The sequence below is a fragment of the Apodemus sylvaticus genome, chromosome 2, assembly GCF_947179515.1.
Source record: "Apodemus sylvaticus chromosome 2, mApoSyl1.1, whole genome shotgun sequence".
Lineage (NCBI taxonomy): Eukaryota > Metazoa > Chordata > Mammalia > Rodentia > Muridae > Apodemus > Apodemus sylvaticus.
The window spans coordinates 6,491,404-6,512,162 of NC_067473.1; the positions used below are offsets into that span (position 1 = coordinate 6,491,404).

Here is a 20,759-nt window from a genome sequence, read left to right on the forward strand (position 1 = left end):
TCCCAGGCCTCCCAAGGCTATATAGTGAGGTCCCGTACCAAAAACCTAGGAAGAAAAGAATAAAAGCTTAAAGTGAGTCATTGGCTGTTTGGAACAGTATAGCCAACTCAAGTCTTTTTAGTGAAAAGACCCTGTGAAATATTCATGGAAAATTACAAGCAGTGGGTCTTTTATGTGACTTTAACAGATTCAGAAATAGCTAATCTAAAAATTGGTAAAACCGTCCAGAGAAAAAGTATTAGGGAGTTTGAAAGAAATATACTTTTTAGGTGAGATCTGCTTGTTTTTCCATATTCCCTGCACCATGCATAACTTAACAGGCATGAGGTAAAAACAAACAAACAAACAAAAAAACAAAAAAAACCTTTCATTGGAATAGAAAACACATTTGGATTATTTTTCTTTTCTTCTTGTTTTGTGAGGCAAGGACTAAGAGATCCACCTACCTAGGCCTGCCAACCTTCTCCCACCACACACACACACACACACACACACACACACACACACACTTTCTCTCTGAATTAAAAGTTTGTAGAGTGTACCATTAAAGATTATAGTTAATGTCTTACAGTCTGCACAAGAGCTTTCATTATGAATTACTTACATAGCTGGCTACTTTGAGTCTGTGGACAAGGATGAATATTGTGATTTTAAGGATGAATATTGCTGTTTCTTTGGTCTGTCTGAAATTGTTAAGGATGGACAATGTGAACCTATCTAATTTTCAGACTAAAGATTTTAGTAAACATTCTAAGGAGAATATTGGCAAGTCAAAAATGGCAAGGTAACTGCTGGTCTTCAAAAACTTATTAAGTCCTAAATGAACTGTATTCTTGAATACCATCAGTTAATTTTCAAATGGGAATTAAATGATAAAAACATGATTTAAGTCACTAACAAATTTAATTTTTAGAATTTGATGTTTTTCCTGATGCATAAAATTTATAGACTGGGCCCAATTGTGTCACATGTTTGGAAGGTGGTAAATAGAACCATTCCTAGGTAGACAGCAGAAGCTGGTAATTTAAAAAAAGTCACAACTGATGTATCTTCTTTCAGTAATAAAATATTCACGGAAACCCTCTTCATTCTATTTGATGTATTTCAGAGTAATACCTTTCTTTCCCCCTTGGTTTTGTTTAGAGAGATCTATTTTCTACTGTTTAGAGAGATCTATTTTCTACAACTTAAAAAAGCCCTAAAGCTAATATTAAACATTACATTTTCATATCTGTTTTGTTAGGTGGAGGTATTTCAGTAAACTGTACAAATTAAATCTCCTCCTGTTTTAAGTAAATTACGCCTTTTCAAATTGCATTAAACTGCAGTGTGCAACTGTACGGTATGGAATGCATTGATAATGTGGATTGATGTCGTATTAGAATGTTAGATTCTTAGATTGTTGGCTAAGTCATAAAGTGTGGCTGTTTAATTTCCCGTGACTCCGACTCGTGCTCCTAAAGAAAGGTGAGCGGTAGAGAGGCCCGTGGACCCACCAGACTGGCTGCCAGTGGCCTACAGTGCAGCTGAGGGGGCAGCTACTGAAGAAAGTGGATGGTTCTTTACTTACAAATTGTATCTGACGTAACTTTTGTAAAAATCATTAAGCAGACCTCAATCTCAGAAGTTGTACAGAACAATTTAGTAAAACTGACATAATTGTGGTTTATTAACATGAATTAAAATGCCCAACCAGTGCTTCAATGTGACAGCATATTTGAAATAAAAAGGAAAGGTCATGTACTGTACTACTTTCACAGAGATCACACTTTTGCAAAAGACTCGCCATATGTACAATGCTATATACCAAATGAAAAGCGTGGGAAGCAATTATATACGCAAAGAAATGCAGTATTTACAGTCTGTCAGGAGACACTAGAAATTATCTATACATTAAATTACATTTTGCTTGCAAAAAACTGATAAAACAAAATGAGCCATGTCCACACCAAATTATAAAAACCTGTATTGCATTTTCAGACCTAAGATGCACTCGAACTGCTGACCATAAAAAAAAAAGAAAAGAAAACCCTTAGTGCTTTCTTTAGCTGTATACTTAATGCATATGTATAAAATAATACAGAAAATATTCACTAAATGAATTTAACTGCAACAATGAAATTTAAAGGTCATGAAGCATCAGATCTATGGTCAGAAAAACAGTTGGAATGTTCACTTACAAAATAAAGATACCTACAGCTGGCTTAAGAGCACATTTCAGAAGGAAGTGTAAAAAGCAAAAATGGGAAAGATACAATGAAAGAGCACTGGTGTTTGGTTTTGTTTTGTTTTTTTGTTTTGTTTTTGTTTTTTTATACAAAGTTTCATGTACAAGCTTTAAAAAGTACCTTAACAGGTACATATGAAATATACAGTTTATCTTACAGAACATTTTAAAAAATGTTATTGGAGTCCATTTTAATGCCACCCTGAACCGTGGTAATTGTTTTGAAATGTCGGTGGCACCTGTGCTCTGTGAATTGGAATTTGTCCAGGCACTGGAGATGCCTGCTGAGGTCCTTGCACCGCATGTGGCAGGGCCACAGAGCCAGGATGAGGATGAGGACAGAACCCTGAAGCAGTAGGTGTTGGAATACTGTTTGGCCCTTGGGGCTGGAGATGAGGACCTGCAACTGGTAATGGACAATGTGGCCCTGTTCCGGAAGGCTGGTGTTGGGGTCCCGGTCCCAAAGTGGCATGATGTGTGGCTTGGGAGGGATACGGTGGTACAGCTGGATGAGCACTTGCAGGAAAAAGTGGAGGTCCTTGATGAGGCGGGTGGTGTAAGGCTTGACCTGATGCTGCGTGATGCCCAGAAACCAGAACACTGGCTGGAGGTGGTGGCGGCGGCGGCGGTGGCGGTGGTGCTGAGTTTACTACATGCTGGTGTTGTGCTTGTAGACTCTGCAGTCCTGTGGAAGGATGGGGCGGTGGATGGTGATGTGGGGCAGGACCAGGAGGTGGAGGCGGTGGTGGTAAATGGTGTCCAGCAGTTTGAGAGTGAATGTGTGACCCAGGGGTGACAGCATGAACTGGCCCAACTACATGTGCTACAGAGTGCTGCTGATGCGCGTTTGGCTGCTGGACGAGGTGTGGTCCTGGAGCAGGTGGAGGCGGGGGCGGGGGCGGGACCACAGCAGCAGCAGTTTGATGGTGAATGGTGGGGTTTTGAGAGGGCAGAAAATGCCCTGGAGTAACATGGTGTCCAGGAACTGATTGCTGGCTTGTGGGGCCAGGAAGTGCTTGATTTGGTCCAGATGTAAACACAGTTTGTTGGGAAAGACTACCTTTTAGCTGATTATAATTCTGAAAGTTTGCAGAGGACTGCTGGTTTTGATAGTATGATGAAGGGGGTGGAGGGGGTGGAGGGGGTGGTGCCGTGCTGTTGAGACTTTGTTGGTTGAACTGACTGTATGTAGCTGAAGATTGTCCTGAGGGTGTCTGGGTAAATAATGCTCCAGAAGTTGTCTGCTGAGTATTAGCTTGAAGGTTCTGTGCCGCTGGATAAAAATTTCTCTGAGTCTCTCGTTGAGGAGTTCCAACTTGAGGTGACTGTGAGTGGTGAGGCCTGAAGGGAGATCCTAAGTGCTGTGAAGGAGGCTTTGGGGAGAGGTAACCATGCTGCACAGGGGTGTGAGGCGTGGAGGACTTGGGAGGGTTTTCTGTGTGAGGTGACGGAGGACAGTGCAACTTTGTCGGTGCAGAAGGCAGCTTTTGCGGAAGTTGATCGTTTGCATTTCGAACATGGGCCTGAGGAGGGTGGTTCTTTGAAAGTGCTGGGGTGTTACTTGACAGCTGTTTTTGCTGAAGCTCTGGTTTTAGGTGAAGGCTGTTCTCAGCTTCTGATACAATGGCAGTTGCCTCCCAGTGGGAATCTGGTTTTGTGAGTATTTTCCCATGTGACTGAGCAGGATTGATTGGCCCTGGTGAACCAGGCTACAAAGGAAAGAAAAAGAAATTCCATGAGAAAATTTTACTGGAATTTAATGTTACTTAATAAGAGGGCAGGAAGCAGTACAAGGACGACAAGGGTAGGTAAGTTTTCTCAGTAGACTGTGTAAGGTCTTCCAGTTGAATAAGCTTACACTGAATTCTCTAGCTTCTGAAGAAGATAGCCAAAGGGGAATTTATGGTCCTATTTTGCATTTTCTTCAAACAACTGTCTTTCAGCATCTGACAACCTTAAAACTTAGCATCTTTACTCAACTGAAGATAAACTGCTTTGGATAAACAAAAACTGTTCATTAAACCACTTAGCCTTAAAATCCTTTTTTCACTTCCAGTATGGCACTCAAGTTTACAGTGGTCTGCAGACCAGGATGGAGAGCACTTCTGGATGAATGTCACCTGAACTTTGACATAGGGGGTGCTGCTTGCCTGGTCCTAAAGAGTATCCCCTGCAGACAGGAGTAAAACTTGAGTGAGAAATGCCAACTATGGAAGGGTACTTTGAGAACTGCAAAGTTAAGCCAGGGTTGTCTGTCACAGCTCAACATTTAAGAGTGAGAAAACAGCAAGAGAAAGCATAGCAATCACAAGCTAACACGTGATGTAGCAGGGAAAAAGCCTGGTGTTCCGTCAGCTTTTATGAGTGGCAGACTTGAGAGGTCAGTGCGGTTACCTGGCTTGTTCTGGAAGGGCTCTGAGAAGTGTCAGGGGATGGGCACGGACTTGTACTTGTGGCTTCTGTGCCTTCAGGATCAGGGTCTGTAAGGAAGAAGAAATCTACAGTAGATGTAAGATTACAAGACGTACTGCCTCTTGGAGACAGAGTGCTCGCTGTAAACACAGTTCTTTGTCTTGCTGTAAAGCTCTTTAAAATAACTGCCATGATAGGTCATCTGCTTACTGACCTGCCACAAGCTCACTCAAAGGCGGGGCTAGGCTCTGAGCGTGCGCCTGGGGGAGGTGATGTGAATGAGATGAAGGTGAGGACTGAACATGACTCGGTGAACATGGGACACATGGAGACTCTCCCCCTAGGGAGGAAGCACAGCAGACCCAGAGAGAACGTTAGCTCACGGGGAGCAGAGCACCAACGGGCAGAAGCAGCTGGGAGAGCAGAAGCGGGCGCACTCACCACTGTCTTTGTCCTTGCGGTGGTCACTGAGCAGTAAAGCCCTCTGGTAACTTCTCTCCCTCACTTGTTCCACTGAAGTGGAGGCAGTCCTTTAAAATAAAACACAGCCTCAGGTCAGAGAAGCTGCCACCATCTAGGTTAACTCTTCTGTCTCCTAATAAGCAAAATGTCCTTCAGAGGAAGGAGTTTGCTATAATGGGACAAAACTTTGGAATTAAACTTTGAAAATAGCCTCTCATATTGCTAACCACTCGGCAAACTGAGATTTTTTTTTTTTTTTTGTTACTGTTTTTACTCAAAGAAATCAGACTAACATTTGTCTTTGGCAATTTCTTGGTTTGAAAAGAAGGGTAAACTGGAAATACTGTGTTAACATTTTTAAGGACATGTTAGGCTGCCAAAGGGAACAAACCCTCCAACAGAATCCAAACGCCTCGTGTGAGAGCGGTAAGCGAGCAGTGAGGCCTGAGCCGTCCGTCCTTCACAGAGCGGCCATGCCCACCGCTGCCGCGCTCTCATTGAAACAGTACAACTGCTTCTCAGCCAGAGTTAACTGGTAGGGGAGGTAAACTATAGGACACTGTCAGGGGTGACAAGTTCTGTAGGAAGGAATATTTACATGGCTCAGATGAAGAAATGAGATCTTCACGGCAACAGGCTTCTGAGGTTATGAACCACTGTCTGTTTACCACTCCAAACAGCAAACAGGAAGAATAATCGTCTAACAGTTTGTTTGTTTGTTTCTCCTTGCACAGTGGCACATTGTGGAAGGGGCTTACCACTGAACTTCTGGGTCTTTCTTCTCACTGGAATTGGCGTCTTTAACAGGGCAGTTACTGCTGCCTTCTTCAGAAGAGGCATTATAAGCGGCGGTTGGTGGTGGTAAAGGCAAGCTAGTGTGGTTTTCTGCCTGCTCCCCGTTGTCACTGCTGGGAACGCAGCACCCATCGCCACTGTGGCCCAGGCTCCCACTGGGGTGAGGTGATACACTAATCAAAGCAAAGTTCTCTGGCTTAGAACCACTCTTCCTAGCTTCACGTTGTCTCTTACGGTATTCTAATAGAGAAACCTTAAACAAGAAAGAAAAAGTAAATCTTTTATTCTTGTTTGTGTATCAGAATCAATTATTCTTTTTTTTAAAAGGATACTGCAGCATTTATATTAGAAAAATTATAAAATAATTGAATTTTCCATAAATAATTAACAATTATTAAATGCCTACTATATGTCAGGCATTGTATTTTAGATGATTTATATACATTAATCCTCACAACAACCCTAAGAAATAGGTATATTATCATCCCCATTTTACAGATGAGGAAATTGAGTAACTCACTCACTCCAGGTCACACAGCTGGTGAGTGTTGGAGCCGGGATTCGAACCTAGGTCTTATTTGAAAGCCCGTGCTCTTTCCACTATACTACATTGCTTCCCACAAAGTTGCCAACTGGACTCTGTTATAAAAATTAAAAGCACATATCACTAAAATGCTTTGACTTATATGCAGTTAAGCCTATCAAACAAACAAGTGCTGTTCTCCCATTCTTGAAAAATAAGGCATTCTAACTATGTCAAGATTAGATACTTCTGTATTAAGATAGAATCTGATCAAGCAGTATCATACTTTGAAAATACTCTTACATCCATGGCCTAAATACTGTAAGTATTATGATGCTGAAGAGGCATTTCTTCTCTCCAAGGCTGCCTGCTCAATGTAAAATAAGAGAAATAAGAGTAAGTATTATCTACCTATTACTTTGGTGGAGGTGTTTATTTTTAAAAGTTACTTGCTTCATGAAAAAAATCATTTTGAGGCTTTTATCTCAGACTACATTTCTTAGAAGTCATATCACCATAATATTTACTTTCTTAGGAACATCAGATTATTTACAAAAACTTAAAAATATATGTATGAAAACCTTAACTTACATAACTAAGTTACAAAATGCTTCCTATAAAACATGCTGTAACTACCAATAACCCTTAAGAAAACGGTAAAAAAAAAAAAAACAAAAACAAAAAACAAAAAACAAACCCACTATTAAAAAGACTATAAATTGTTAAATTATAACCTTTTTCTTTTGAGGTGGATTCTGGGGCGTGCAACTCCCGTCGATCAAATTGTCATTAACAGTCCGTCCAAAACCAGAGGCAAGCCCATCTTCAGAAGTACAAAAGACAGCGGCTCCCATAAACATGCCTCTAGTGTCATCCTGCATCAGGCACTTGGACTCACTTACTCGGAAGCCGCCTCCAGTCTCCAACTGATGAGAGGGTGTCAAGTCCCTCAAGTTGGAGTTTACTGAGAAGTTAACTCCTGCTCTGTCAGGACTTTTTACCCACGATGAATACATTGTGCCTCGACCAGAGTGGGTCGAATCCAGTTGACTGCTGGGCTCAGTCCTGTCATGGGCTGGTGTTTCCATGGTCTTTTGTAAGGCAGCTGGCTCGACTGCATCGAGTCCCAGTTGAAGGTCTGACACAGAGTCCTTCTCCCCTGGGCAAGGCCTGTTCACCTCAGTCCTGCTTCTGGGGCTAGTATAACCAATAGTCTTTATTTCCTGCAGGCCCAGCTCAGTTAAATTGGAATTTCTAAAAGGCCCCAATGTTAGCATGGTTGAAGGTCGGTCATATCCCTGTGGTGGTGGTAGAGAGGGGAATCAAACAATGCCAGTTAGGGACAGATTACTATTTAGCAGCAATTTAAGCAAAATAATATTAGAGAAAATCAGCAAATGCATCTTTTGATAAGTCCTTACCTCTTGATTGTAAGTGCATCTCTTTATTTCTGGAGAACTTTCTGGGGAAGAAATATTCTACATAAAAGTAATAAAATTAGGAATTAAAATACAACAAACTTTAGTTTGTACACATGAATTAAAACAAAAAAAACTGATGACAGATTTTAGATTTAAGCTGTGTAGAAGACATTTGCTTTAGGTTGCTATACATAATACAAACAAAAAATGTTCACTGTGGCACAAAATCAAAAGCTATATTTATATAATTGTAGATTCCCAATTTTCTCTCAGTTTCTTATCACACTAGTTAATAGGGCTGGGAGAGGTTTTTACTGAAAGAATTTGATAAACACTCAGTCCCAGAAATGAACAGTTTTATGCCCCCAATTTCTCACCTCAAAGTGCATGGTGTTTCCCGGTGTACCAGGGGTCACTGGGGTCACTGGTGAATATATGGGTTTATACCCATTTCTGTAAGTGTCATCATCTGACTTGATCCGTGGGGGGGTGGCAAAGGCTGGGTCTGTAGGAGTGATATCTGTGTGCGTTGGAGTAGCATATGGGGAAGGGGTAGGAGTGGAGCTTTCTGAGTAAGCAGAATCTAACAGTTGGTAAAGTCTTCGTTTTTTAAGTGGTGTGGTTAAATCTGTTGATGAAATAATAATCTATAAGAGATCATACTGCTGATATTTGCTATGATATCAGATACAGTAATTAATATTACTTTCACTTCCCAACTAAAGAATGTATATTTTCTTAATGTTACTAACGTGAAATCTCCCCTAAACCCCCAAAAGTTTCAGTGCTAGCAAATATTTTCTTGCTTGAAACCTAGAAGTCATAAAGAAGTCTTATAATACTGATGTTACTGTAACTGATGTCTAAGCAGCTAGCCCCACACTAACAGAATTTCCAACTATGGTTTTACAACGTTCTTCATGCAGAAAGTCTGCGGAGCAGAAAGAGAAAGCCTGTAGCTGTGGTCGTCTCTTCAAAGCTGCCCCCGCCCGCCCGCCCGCCCGCCCGCCCGCCTGCCCGCCGCAGTTCCTCACACTCCCCACCACTGAACAGCAGCAGTACCTGGGAGGGAACCACTGTCACTGAGCAGTAGTGGGCTTTTACTTTCACCATTAACTGTAGGACTCCTGGGCCTTTCCTGACAAGATGAATGATATCTATGTAAAATTGTTGAATTTTCTTCCTCCAGGGCTTGCTTCAACCATCGCTGAATAAAACAAGAAATAAATGAATAAGGATGAGTTTGCAGCTGTTTAGATAGCCTATAACTGCAAAGCTGATCACAAAAGCATCTCACTGTGAGGAGCTGTAGTAAGGATTGAGATTTGCATTTGGCTTCTCCTAGATTTTTATATCCAAAGAAAAGTTTACCTTTTTGCATGAGCCAGAAATGTTTTCAGTAGTTTCTTTTCTTCTCTTTTTTTCCGAAAGGAATGGTGATGTAAATCTAATATAATGCTTAGGAGTAGAGTATACATGGGGGCTGTAAGTGAGACCTGGCAAAGAATTGAGCTGTGTAGCTAACACCTCTGGATCTGTAGTTATGCGCAGAGGCCTTTCTGAAAGGCTGTCTGAAGGTTTTCCTGTCTTCTCATTCTTCTCACTTAACCATTCATTGACCAAGTGCTAGAGAACAGAAACATTTGGATCACTATATAGTAATTGCACATATTCCACTACAGAATATTCTAATATCAAATTAGATATTGGCACATCGTCTAAGACGATCAGTTGGGTAATTTAGGTTATTCCCATCATAGGGCTGGAGAGATGGCTCAGAGGTTAAGAGCACGTATCGCTCTTGGAGAGAGGACCCAAGTTCGGTTCCCAGCACCCGTATCAGGGCTCACAACCGCCTGTAACTCCAGCCCCAGGGCATCTACATGAGTACCTGCACTCAATATAACCCACGGACAGACACACACGTATAATTAATAGTAATCTTTAACAAAAAATTATTCATGTGGTGAAGAAGAAACCCCACTAATCAGTATTTTCATTTTCTTACTGTTATTCTAAGGATTATTATATAATATTTTATAGGGAAAAATACATGAATATATGTAAAAAATGTATTACAAAACCCCACTAATTTTGGCAGGTTATGGTGGTACACTGCCTATAATCCAAGGTTGAGTCAGGAGGACTGACAGAAGTGGAGTCCAGCCTGGGCCTCATAGTAAGTACCTGGCGAATAGCACTACATAGCCAGACTGTTTCAAAGGAAAAAAAGAAAAGGGACTTTTAAAACAAATTTTTTTTTGATATAGTAAAATCTAGGAGATACCAACAAGTACCACAAACAATTTAGATATGTTGTTTAGTATTTTACATGAAACTGTTTGGTTAGGAAAGTCTGATACTCTTAAGCAGTGCTTTTTTAGCCAAGGTGCCCATCACAGTTGCCTAGAGATGAGGTCAGCAAATAGATAAAAGAAGTATGTCCACACTGACATTTCTTGAGGTTTGAAATACCTCTTGAAGATCCTAGCCTTTGAAAGTTTACCATGCACCTTTTATATAATGCAGCTTTTATTGTTGCTCTTTTGGAAATGCTTAGGACTGAACCCAGGGCCTTGCACCCGCTAGGCAAGGGCTGTTCTACTGAGCCACACCCCAGACCTCATAACCTAGTCTCTCCTGGCTACCTGAACATACCTGGTCCTAAAGAGTAATGATTCCTCACCTTTTAAAAAAAATTAGGTACTTAGGAACATTATTTTTTTTTTTAAAGATTTATTTATTATATGTAAGTACACTGTAGCTGTCTTCAGACACACCAGAAGAAGGCATCAGATCTCTTTAAGGATGGTTGTGAGCCACCATGTGGGTGCTGGGATTTGAACTCATAACCTTTGGAAGAGTAGTCGGTGCTCTTACCCACTGAGCCATCTCTCCAGCCCCGGAACATTATTTTTTATAATTGAGGTTTTTCATTTCCTAGCTTAAATGTGAGTTCTTGAACAAGTACTGAATGTGTGCATTCATATATAGTCCTTATTTTCATTCATTCATAGTACTTAATTTCAAAGCAGTTTTGCATCCCTCTCCCTTTTCCTGTATGTATAATTTCTTTTATGTACCTTTGTAGGACATAGGACATATTCTATGTATTATTAAACAATAGCATCTTTAGGAATTCATATTTTAGCACTAAATGATAAAATGCTGTAAATAACACAATTTGTTTTAAACAAGTATTTATATTTTAGCAAATATTTACATTTTATATTTAACAAATATAAAAGTGTGGTATTTGTACTTGAGAAAAATAGTTTAAAAATTCAAGTATTTTTCATTTCAAAAAAGAAATTTAATTTTTTCCCTTCCAAATGTGGCTAAGCAATATACTTACTATCAAAAGCAAGTATTCACTTCATTTAAGGCAATATAGTATACAGGCTTTGAGTGAAACATTATAGTGATCCCAGAATTCCTTAAGCAAACTTATCATTATTTAGCAGCCTGCCTAAAAAACTGTATGAAATTAGGTAAGAAAAAGAGGTTTAGGTTCTAAGTCACTTGTCCCTATATGTTGTCATTTACTTGGATGAAAACAGCAGCCTCTAAGACTATGCTATTACTTTTAAGCTGAAAAGCTCAAGTTGATCAAATTTATAAGCAGTATTCTGTAAATTGTCTCAGCTTTGACAGTTTTCAATGCTTTTTATTAGTAATCTGATGTGATACTGATCCTTCCTCATAAATCTAAGGAGCTCAGTGAGATAGGCGGCTCAGTAGATAAGGGTGTTTGCTCTACCTGGAATCCACTCAGTTTAAGAGGGAACTGACTCCTACAACCCGACATGTGCACACTGACACAAGCACACAAATGAAAACACTCCTGAATCTATATTCTTAGTACATTGTAATGAAATCACAAACTTTTTCATATTTAGTTCTTATCATGTACCTACATAAAGTAACTGTAAAATGTAGAAACAATGAAGATCTGGGGCGTGGCTTGGGGTTCTAGTGCCTGCCTGTCATTTACAAGGCCCTGGATTAGATCCCTAGGCATGGGAGAAAGGATGTATGCTAAGCCAGTTTCAGAGAAATGAATATTTTATGCATAGGTAGACCTCCTTAGAGAAATCATGAACTACAATGCTAAAGGTGTTCATATATTTAATCTTCATAATACAAACTTAATATTCTTGACAGTTTGGTACTTAGTCAAATATCTGCAAGTGTAAAAATGACGATTAGATCATTATAGGGTGTAGGTTGAATTTTTAAGATATCATGCAGCTAGGAGACACTGGTTGCAACAGTGCCTATTGTCGTTAGGACGCATACCTTCTTTGTTTTGGGGTACTTTGTGGGACATTTATTAAGTGCTGGAACTTCCGCTTCAGTAATGATTTCTGCTACTGCAGTTTCCGTTTCTGGTTCTATAGCAAGTACAGTATTTTCAATATCATTCTGTTGTGACATAACTTCTATGTCAGGAGAAGATGGCTGTATGTCTGAACACATGCTGACGGTTCTGTGTCTCCGACGCTGCTGTCCAATGTGAGTCCTACTACGAGAAAAGCTTTTTCTCTGCTTAGTTCTATTCACTTTGGCAGCGGTTGGTTTGATAGCAGTTTCTTCTTTTACTTGTTCCTATTCAAAACACAACAGTGGGACTTCTGATGTTTATAGATATATGTATGTTGAAATACAGCATTATCTACTTTAAAAACTAGGTTTCCAGAATCCTTTTAAAATGTATGTATTTTAGCCTGGGTTTGGTGGTCACTCCTTTGAACTCAATATTCAGGAGGCAAAGGTAGACAGATCTCTGAGTTTGAAGACAGCTTGCTGTCCAGAGTAAGTTTCGTGATAGCCAGGACTACATAGAGAAACCCCATCTCGGGAAAAACAAAAACAAACAAAAAGTATATGTTTTTGTGTGTGTGTGTTGAAAGGCCAGAGGCCAGCCCGTGGGAGCTGCTTCTCTCCTTCAGCCACTTGGGTGCTGGAGACTGAGTCCAAGTCAGAAGGCCTGCAGCAGTGTCCCTCAACTACCCAGCTTCTGGTAATGTCTCAATTCTCAATTCCCCACAGAGTTTGAAAATGCTTTAACACACTAATACTTGGGTATTATTTAATATTCCTGGGCTACTGAGAGGGCTTCATAGTCGAAGCACTTGTAAAAGACCAATTTGAGGCCCAGAATGCACATGCCTGAGGAGGGACAGAACTGACTCTCACAGAGTCGTGCCCTCTGACGTCCATATGCATGCACACAGCAGCAGGTACGCACACAGCCATCACTTTTATCGACGTGACTACATTGTGTAGAGACATTAAGGCACTGACGTGGACCATCAGGGGAGCCCTGAGCGGGAATACCTGGACCACCTCAGCGTCGGCGATGACCTGTGACTCTTTACATTCTGGCTTCACTTCCGTCTTAGCTGTGCTGATCCTTTCCAAAGCTTGCTCTCGTCTTTTCTCTCTCTTCTCAAGTCTGGCAAAAGCTTGCAGAATTGCTTCCATTTTTCTTTCTTCTCTTGTCTATGGAATTTAAATTTGAAGTAAATATCATTCTTCCAAACAAAAATTCTAAATGTCAAATGTTCATGACAGATTTTAAAAACTGCTGATACTATTAGCATAACAAGTCTATTGTCAGTGGGTATGGGGATAGGTCACAGCCACTTGGCATGTGTGAATCCCACAAGTCATCTCAGCGAGTCTGTCTTAATGTATGCCAAGAAAGGACAACAATACAGCAAAACAAAACAGCCAAAAAAAAAAAAAAACCCCAACAAAAATAAAACTTATTTTCTTTCACGGAACCCAAAAGATCTCAATACACAAGTTTGCCTTTTTAAAAAGAAAAGACTGAAAATTCAGAAGGAAACAGTATGTTGAAACGAAAAAATTGATATGCACTTAAGGAGCCAAGGCATAGCATTAAGTTCAAGCCATGATCCTACCAGTAAGTTTTAGTAAATAGCTGTCCATCCTAGCAAATTACTTTTAACCTTTTTAAGAGTGTAAAAGCACACAACACTTATACACTTATGAACTGTTATTGAGTTCAAATAGAAAACATGAGGCTTTTAAAAAGTACTTGGAAAAATGGTAGGCATTCCAAAACCAAACACGCCGGCCAGCCGGCAGTCATCTTTCACCCTTCTGCCCTCCATCACAATTCTCTTAAGGCATTCCTCTACCTTCTGCTCTTCCTTCCTTACACTGACACTCTTGGGTAGAGAATATTAAGAACAAGACCCAGAGCCTTGAGCAGAGGGCCTGGCAAATGCTTCAGCTCTCAACCAGAAGCAGGAAGCAGGTCCATCAACTGTCCAGTTCTCCAAATGAAAGAACCAGGTCCTGAGGCTCAGATCCATTTGTCTTTCCTCCTTCATTGTCATCGATGTGGGGAAGAAAGAAAGAAAGATCAGAAACTCAAGATCTGGCTGCCATATACTTTGCAACACTGGAGTGTCTGTCGGCTTCTGTTCCAGTAATTACTGGCAGAGATGTAAGCATTGACAGACAACTGGTCTTATCTTCCCTGTGTGTGCAGTGATCACATTCAGTAAGAACAAAAGATGTTAACGCAGCTCAGCTGGGACTGCTTGGGAAGAAGTTTCTAATTTTCACCCTTTTTACTTTACACACAGGAGACTGAGGTCCACAGAGGTAGGATTACTTGTTTACAGACACAATCTATGTCTTTTCTAAACATCTAGAATGGGTGATTCAAAACACTGAAGTTTTTATTTGTTCACACCATAACTGGAATTTTTTTTAAGATTATTTTGTGTCTGAGTGCCCTGCCTATACCCACATGCCAGAAGAGGGCGTCAGATCCCAGGATAGAGAGTTGTGAGCCACCATGTGGTTGCTGGGAACTGAACTCAAGAACTCTGGAAGAGCAGTCCCCAGAACTGGAAATTTCAAAGCCAAATTCTCAATTTTTTTGTTTCTTTTACCTTACTTAATCCCTTTAAAACATGACCTCCATAAAAACCTGTCTCTATGTATCAATGTTTTTCTAAAATGCACCATTTAGAAATCTAGATTTCACAAAAATAATTCTTTTTGTGAAAGTACTTCACCTGTTGGAGCTGGTTGGTGGGGTGACTTTAATTACCATGACTGCTTCTTTTCAAAAACACTTTAAAACTTAGAAAAAATATTTTTTCAGAAGAAACAAGCTTGCTTGATATATATATATTTCTAAATATGTTTGTGTGTATATGCCTGTATGAGTTTCTGTGCACCATCTGCATGCAAGTACCCTTGGAGGCTAGAAGGGGGCATCAGATCTCCCAAAACCAGAGTTGTGGACCACGGACGTCCATGCTGGGCAAAGATCCCAGGCCCTATGGAAGAGCCAGCAGTAAGCACTCTTAACCAAAGAACCATTTCTCCTGATGCCTAAGAATCTTTTACATGTGAATAACTCAACCATTAGCTAGATATCCAAGGAAGAGATTTTCTGTATTGTAATTATCCTGGAAGTTGTAAGACAATAATAAATTTATGTCAAATTTCTTTGATAAAATTCAGTATTTCTTAGGGCTGGAGAGTTGACTCAGTGGTTAAGAGCACCGATTACTCTTCCAGAGGTTCTGAGTTCAATTCCCAGCAACCACATGGTGACTCACAACCATCTGTAATGGGATCTGATTCCCTCTTCTGGTATGTCTGAAGGCAGTATACTCATATACAAATAAATAAATCTTTAAAAAAGAGGGATCTGTAAGTGAAAAATCACTTTAATTATGTATTTATTGAAATTCATCTAAAAAATTCAATATTTTCTTGTTTTTAAATGTGAGATTGAGGAACAGAGAGATACAATTATATGATGTCAAGACCTAGATGTGAATTAAAGGTTAAACTTCCTTGAAAACATAACTACATGTTGATTAAACAAAACACTCCTTCATAATCTTTAGCTAGTTAAGTCCTTCCCCCCCACCAAAAAAAAAAAAATGGCACACTGCCTACTGTTGATGGAACAAAAATGTACATGCATTAGGTGACTTAAAATTAGGACTTTGCATAAAGTATGAGTATCCTTTTACTCATCTTTCCAATTAACTTTTAACAAAGCACAAGTTTTAAATTTCTTCATGTGTTTATCATATAGCAATAAAGTTGAAAGCACCAAATTCCTATTTTTAACCCAGATTTATCTTAAGGTATGTAGATATTTGAGAATAAATGATTGCTTACAAGGATTTTAAAAAATTAGGTTGTTTTGTTTTAAAGACAGGGTCTGTCTATGTAGTCCTGGCTGTCCTTGAACTCATCATGTAGATCTAATCTGGCTGTGAACTCTGAGATCTGCCTGCTTATGCCTCCTAAGTACTAGAGTTAAAGACATGTGCTGCTATGCTTAAGTTTTATTTTTAATTTCCTTTAATTATGGGTGCATTGATGCATATACATCTGAGCCAGAAGAAGGCATCATATCCCCTATAAATGGTTGCTGGGAGTTGAACTCAGGACCTCTGAAGAACAGCCAGTGCTCTTAACCACTGAATTATCTCACCATCTCCCAGGTTTTATAGTTTTTGTTTTTTAAAGATTTGTTTATTTTATGTGAGTACATTGTAGCTGTCTTCAGACACACCAGGAGAGGGCATTAGATCTTATAACAGATGGTTGTGAGCCACCATGTGGTTGCTGGGAATTGAACTCAGGACCTTTGGAAGAGCAGTCAGTGCTCTTAACCACTGAGCCATCTCTCCAGCCCCACAGGTTTTACATTCATCACTATGTCTAATGCATTCCTTGATACATGGTGTTGTGTAAAGAAGCATCCATTTTACCGATCTGAGAAATATGTTAACTTGAGTTTATAGGGAACTGGAGCTGGTGAGGAGATAAGAGATACTAGGCATCATAATTAACCCCTCATAAGACTACTTATAGCTTGTAAATGGCTGTAGTTTAGAACTTGTGATACAAGCCATGGCTTTATCCTGAGCCCAAAGCTACTTCATTATCTGTGAGCTGGGAAACTTGACAGATTCCAGTTAAGAACTGGATTTGATACACTGTTATGCTGATGTAGGTACTGACCAGAGTATGTCGAAGTATCCCATGTGACCACCTTGGTTCACGGTTCTTGTGAACCAAGCAGAAGAAAAAAATGTGCTTTGGATTGCTTCCTGTTTGAGATGTGGTTTTAATAATTTAAAGTAAGTGTGTGTGTGTGTGTGTGTGTGTGTGTGTGTGTGTGCAGAGCGTGCACTCGCATGAACGCGCATGTGCATATATGTGCATGTCAGGGAAGGAGTGGTATGCATTTCAAAGTGCCGTGTGAAGGACAACTTGGAGTCTGTTCTCACCTTCCCTGCAGGCCCTAGAAATCTTACTCAGTCATCAGGCGTGGCAGCATATGCCTTCACGCACTAAGCCATCCTGCTGTGGAAAATAAGCCTCGCGTCTAAGCACCACGAGGAGCTTCAGGGTAACTGGGGTTGGAGAAGTACATGTTCCTCCTGCTTTGCTTCTCTACATGGCCTCTACCCAGTGCCTTTTCTTACAATGACCCTGGATCTCAAGAGCAGCCCTCCTGGCTGCAGTAGCCAGAGGACAAAACCAAGAGCGTCGGGAGAGACCGTTTGTTTCCTTCAAGTCTCCTTTCCTCAGACTCAGCCCAAGGGCTACAGATATTCCAACAATAAAATATCTCCAATTTTAAACACGAGAAACAAAACTGCCTGTAAAATAAAGGAGATGAAACCAAAGAGAATTTACTGAAAATAAGACTTCTTATTTTAAAAATACAGTGTCCCCCAAATCCCTTTCAAACAGCAGTCGGAACTGATAAATGAACTGGGCAGTGGTGGCACACACCTTTAATCCCAGCACTCGGGAGAAGTGGGGGATAGCATCCTGAAGGGGGTAATCTCTTATGAGTTTGAGGGAAATCTAGCCTACAAAGGGAGTTCCAGGTCAGCCAGGGCTGTTATATAGAGAAACCCTGTCTTGAACAAACAAAAACCCCAACAAACAAAACTGATAACTTTAAAGATCACTTAGATATTAATAATGAAAACCATTCCAAAGTAAGCCTTGCTTGCATGCTAGTCCCGTCTCTATCACCTGAGAGCACAGTATACCCTGTCCCAGTAGACGACTGAGGAGTCGTGCTCTGTGACACTCATGGTTCGCTATGACCATTCTCTATGAGAGCACTCGGCCTTCTCTATTTACCCAGTACTTACATAGTCTTACATACCCTACCCACATAGCACTCAGATTTCTGTTAAATGAGAATTATGCTCTGTATAAAGCATATGTCACTGCTATATGAAAAGGTGTACTGAGATGCATTTGGAGATTTTGGATATTTATTACAAGGTAACTAGAGCATAACCATCTCATTTGGTTTGGACAGACTATAAAAATAAACATTCCATTTTGCCATGCATTTTGACAAAAATGATTCCTCCCCAAGGATAAGAAACTGAGAAAGGTTATTAGCATCAGTTTCAGCATGCAATAAGGAGACCTGAGAGGACGAGATCCATCCTAAGTCTATCATCAGATTATTCTTGACACCAAATTTGCTCTCATACCTTAACACTATCAAAACTTGGCACATTCTAAACTGGCTTGCTCAGAGCTCATTCACTTCTAAATGCATAAGGACATCACAGATTCTGAATAGCAGTGTTTCACCAGGGTACTTGTTCCACAAGATAACCAGGAATGTCAGAAGGGTCATCACATACCCCTAAAGTTGCAAGGTATTCAAGTGTAGATGAGGTGAACTGATAGAATTAACCTAGCTAACTATAACATGGGTTTTCACAGACATCAAATTAGACATCTATGTGGAGGAAGGCTGAGAAAATTGTGAGAATTGTGTATAATCTAGGTACAGTTTACAGATATTAGCTAGGCTGTGAAGATGCTTCATTTAGCTCATAGTTATTACTTATCTAATTGGGTGTGGTCAATTTAGTCTGCTCATTACTAAGCTGCTACTATTCTAAAAACCATGTAATTTTTCTCCACTGAGCACATGGGATTATGACATGAGTTCCCATAAGGAGTTAATGTTAGTATATGAAAACTCTCTGGCTTAGACATTTGTCACCTCACTGATCACCAGCATTGATTAGATATCTGGATGCTTAATTTAATGTCCCCTTTCCTCCAAGACATTCCAGCTCCATGTGTATGGCTCAAACTGCACACTCAGTTAAAAGTAGATGACATCAGATAAAGCCTTTGACAAGGGTAGGTGAGTAGTTGTGTTCCTATGTCAAGAGTTTATGCAACAAGGATAATACAACTCTGGGAACTCCTAGCTAGCTGTTCAGCACGTCCACCAGAGACCTCATAACCTGACTGCCCTTTCATTGACTCTCACATTTCTGTCCTAAATATGAACACCGTCATGACTCAGCTTCCACAGCTCCAGTTTGAGCTGCGTGACTGTAATAGGGCCATTAAAGCATCAGGAGGCAGAGGCAAATGGTTCTCAGGAAGAGTTCCAGACAGTTTCAGGTAGACACGGCACACACTATACACTCACATCTAGAAACAAAAAGGCTGGAGTGGTTCAGTGGTTGGGAGCATTGGGTGCTCTTCCAGGGGACCTGGGCTCAATTCTCATTGAGCCCAGCTCATACTTCTTTACATGGTAATTTTTCTGGTGGTGGGTGCAGCAGATCAACTCAGGCCCTTACAAGCTATGCAAGTGCTCTACCGACCACCGAGCTGCCCTGGGACCTGTGGTTTACTCATCGCCTCATCTCAAGGCAATCCTATGTATGGATTCAGCTCTGCAGATCCTGAGGTACATGGCTGAGTCACTAGACTCTGCTGCTAGAGCTGGCTTATAAGCTCTTGTCTGGCATTTGTACTAAGGAAACCTTTACAGATAAGTCATGAGGGGCACACACATGCAGGCCACCAGGTCATGGTGGATCGTCAAGTTTTGCTATGGAACTGACCTTGCTATGTACCGTACTGACTTACTAGTAACTAGTAATGCAAATAGTTCTGTTTCTCTCTTAAATCATGAAAAGGAACTAATGAAAAGACATACTGAACGATAATTGTGGCATTAAATTTATTAACAGTTCTTAGCTTCAAAAAATAATTTCTTAAAGGTGGTATACATTCTTAAATGCCTAATGAAAATCAGTAAAAATACAAAAACAAAACAAAAAAAGCCAGTTAAGTGTATTTAAATAGTAATGGGAAAGCCAGGTAAAACTGTTCAATGTCATATATCCCAAATTTGCTACCTTGCAAGCCAGATGCCCACATACAGGTGGCTAACTTGGAAGAGCAGCTGTCCCAGCCCAGGTACCATAAGCAACTACAAGACCCCAACTTACCATCTTCCTTTTCCTTTCTGCAATCTGCTCCTCAGATTCCATTTCTACTTCATTGCTAATAGGAGCTTTTTCTTCCATATCATCAATAAAATCTGGTTCCTGAAAAATGGAAATTATTTATGGAAAATAGTACTTCCTCTATAAAGTGAGAACTACACTGTGCCTTTTGACTAAAATTGTAAAATAAGCTCATCAAAATCTGAACTTCTAAATTCAGTTTTCAAATTGATACTAGTGAGTAATTTTGTTTTCTGGAGCACCTGTCAAAGATGATAGTGTGGCCAAAACAAATTTTCACCAAAACCTGCTGATATGAAATCTCCAGCGTTTGCTCAGTTTGATACTTAAGATGACTAGACACAAGGCATGGGGGCACACACCTTTAATCATGCATTCTGGAGGCAAACGTAGACAAATCTGAATTCAGGGCTAGCCTAGTTAGTAATGGGGACTCAAACTACTTAGTGAGACACTGTCTCAAAACAGCCACAAAACCTACGCCTTCTAGAATGTCATTAATGACCTAATCTTAGTCTATTGTATGTTAGCTCCTGCTGCAACCCCTGCTCTGGGAGAAAATAACTGTTAAATAATTGTAT

At 40.2% G+C, this 20,759-nt stretch overlaps 1 protein-coding gene across 5 annotated transcripts in view; it reads right to left on the bottom strand.

Annotated features, from left to right (window-relative positions):
- Window positions 1-1,620: 1,620 nt before the first annotated feature.
- The window catches only part of Kmt2e (lysine methyltransferase 2E (inactive)), a 70,683-nt gene continuing 51,544 nt past the window's right edge, over window positions 1,621-20,759 (bottom strand). For 3 of the 5 annotated variants that reach the window (XM_052173060.1, XM_052173058.1, XM_052173059.1), the window contains 13 exons: window positions 20,161-20,259; window positions 13,181-13,345; window positions 12,140-12,448; window positions 9,212-9,466; window positions 8,903-9,047; window positions 8,218-8,468; window positions 7,841-7,897; window positions 7,154-7,717; window positions 5,860-6,149; window positions 5,081-5,169; window positions 4,854-4,979; window positions 4,622-4,707; window positions 1,621-3,936 (listed from right to left, as the gene is read on the bottom strand). In XM_052173060.1, coding sequence (XP_052029020.1) covers window positions 2,419-3,936; window positions 4,622-4,707; window positions 4,854-4,979; window positions 5,081-5,169; window positions 5,860-6,149; window positions 7,154-7,717; window positions 7,841-7,897; window positions 8,218-8,468; window positions 8,903-9,047; window positions 9,212-9,466; window positions 12,140-12,448; window positions 13,181-13,345; window positions 20,161-20,259 — 3,954 coding nt within the window. In that variant the 3' untranslated portion in view covers window positions 1,621-2,418. The remainder of the gene's footprint in view (window positions 3,937-4,621; window positions 4,708-4,853; window positions 4,980-5,080; window positions 5,170-5,859; window positions 6,150-7,153; window positions 7,718-7,840; window positions 7,898-8,217; window positions 8,469-8,902; window positions 9,048-9,211; window positions 9,467-12,139; window positions 12,449-13,180; window positions 13,346-20,160; window positions 20,260-20,759) is intronic. The other 2 variants (XM_052173061.1, XM_052173062.1) reach the window with 2 other exon arrangements.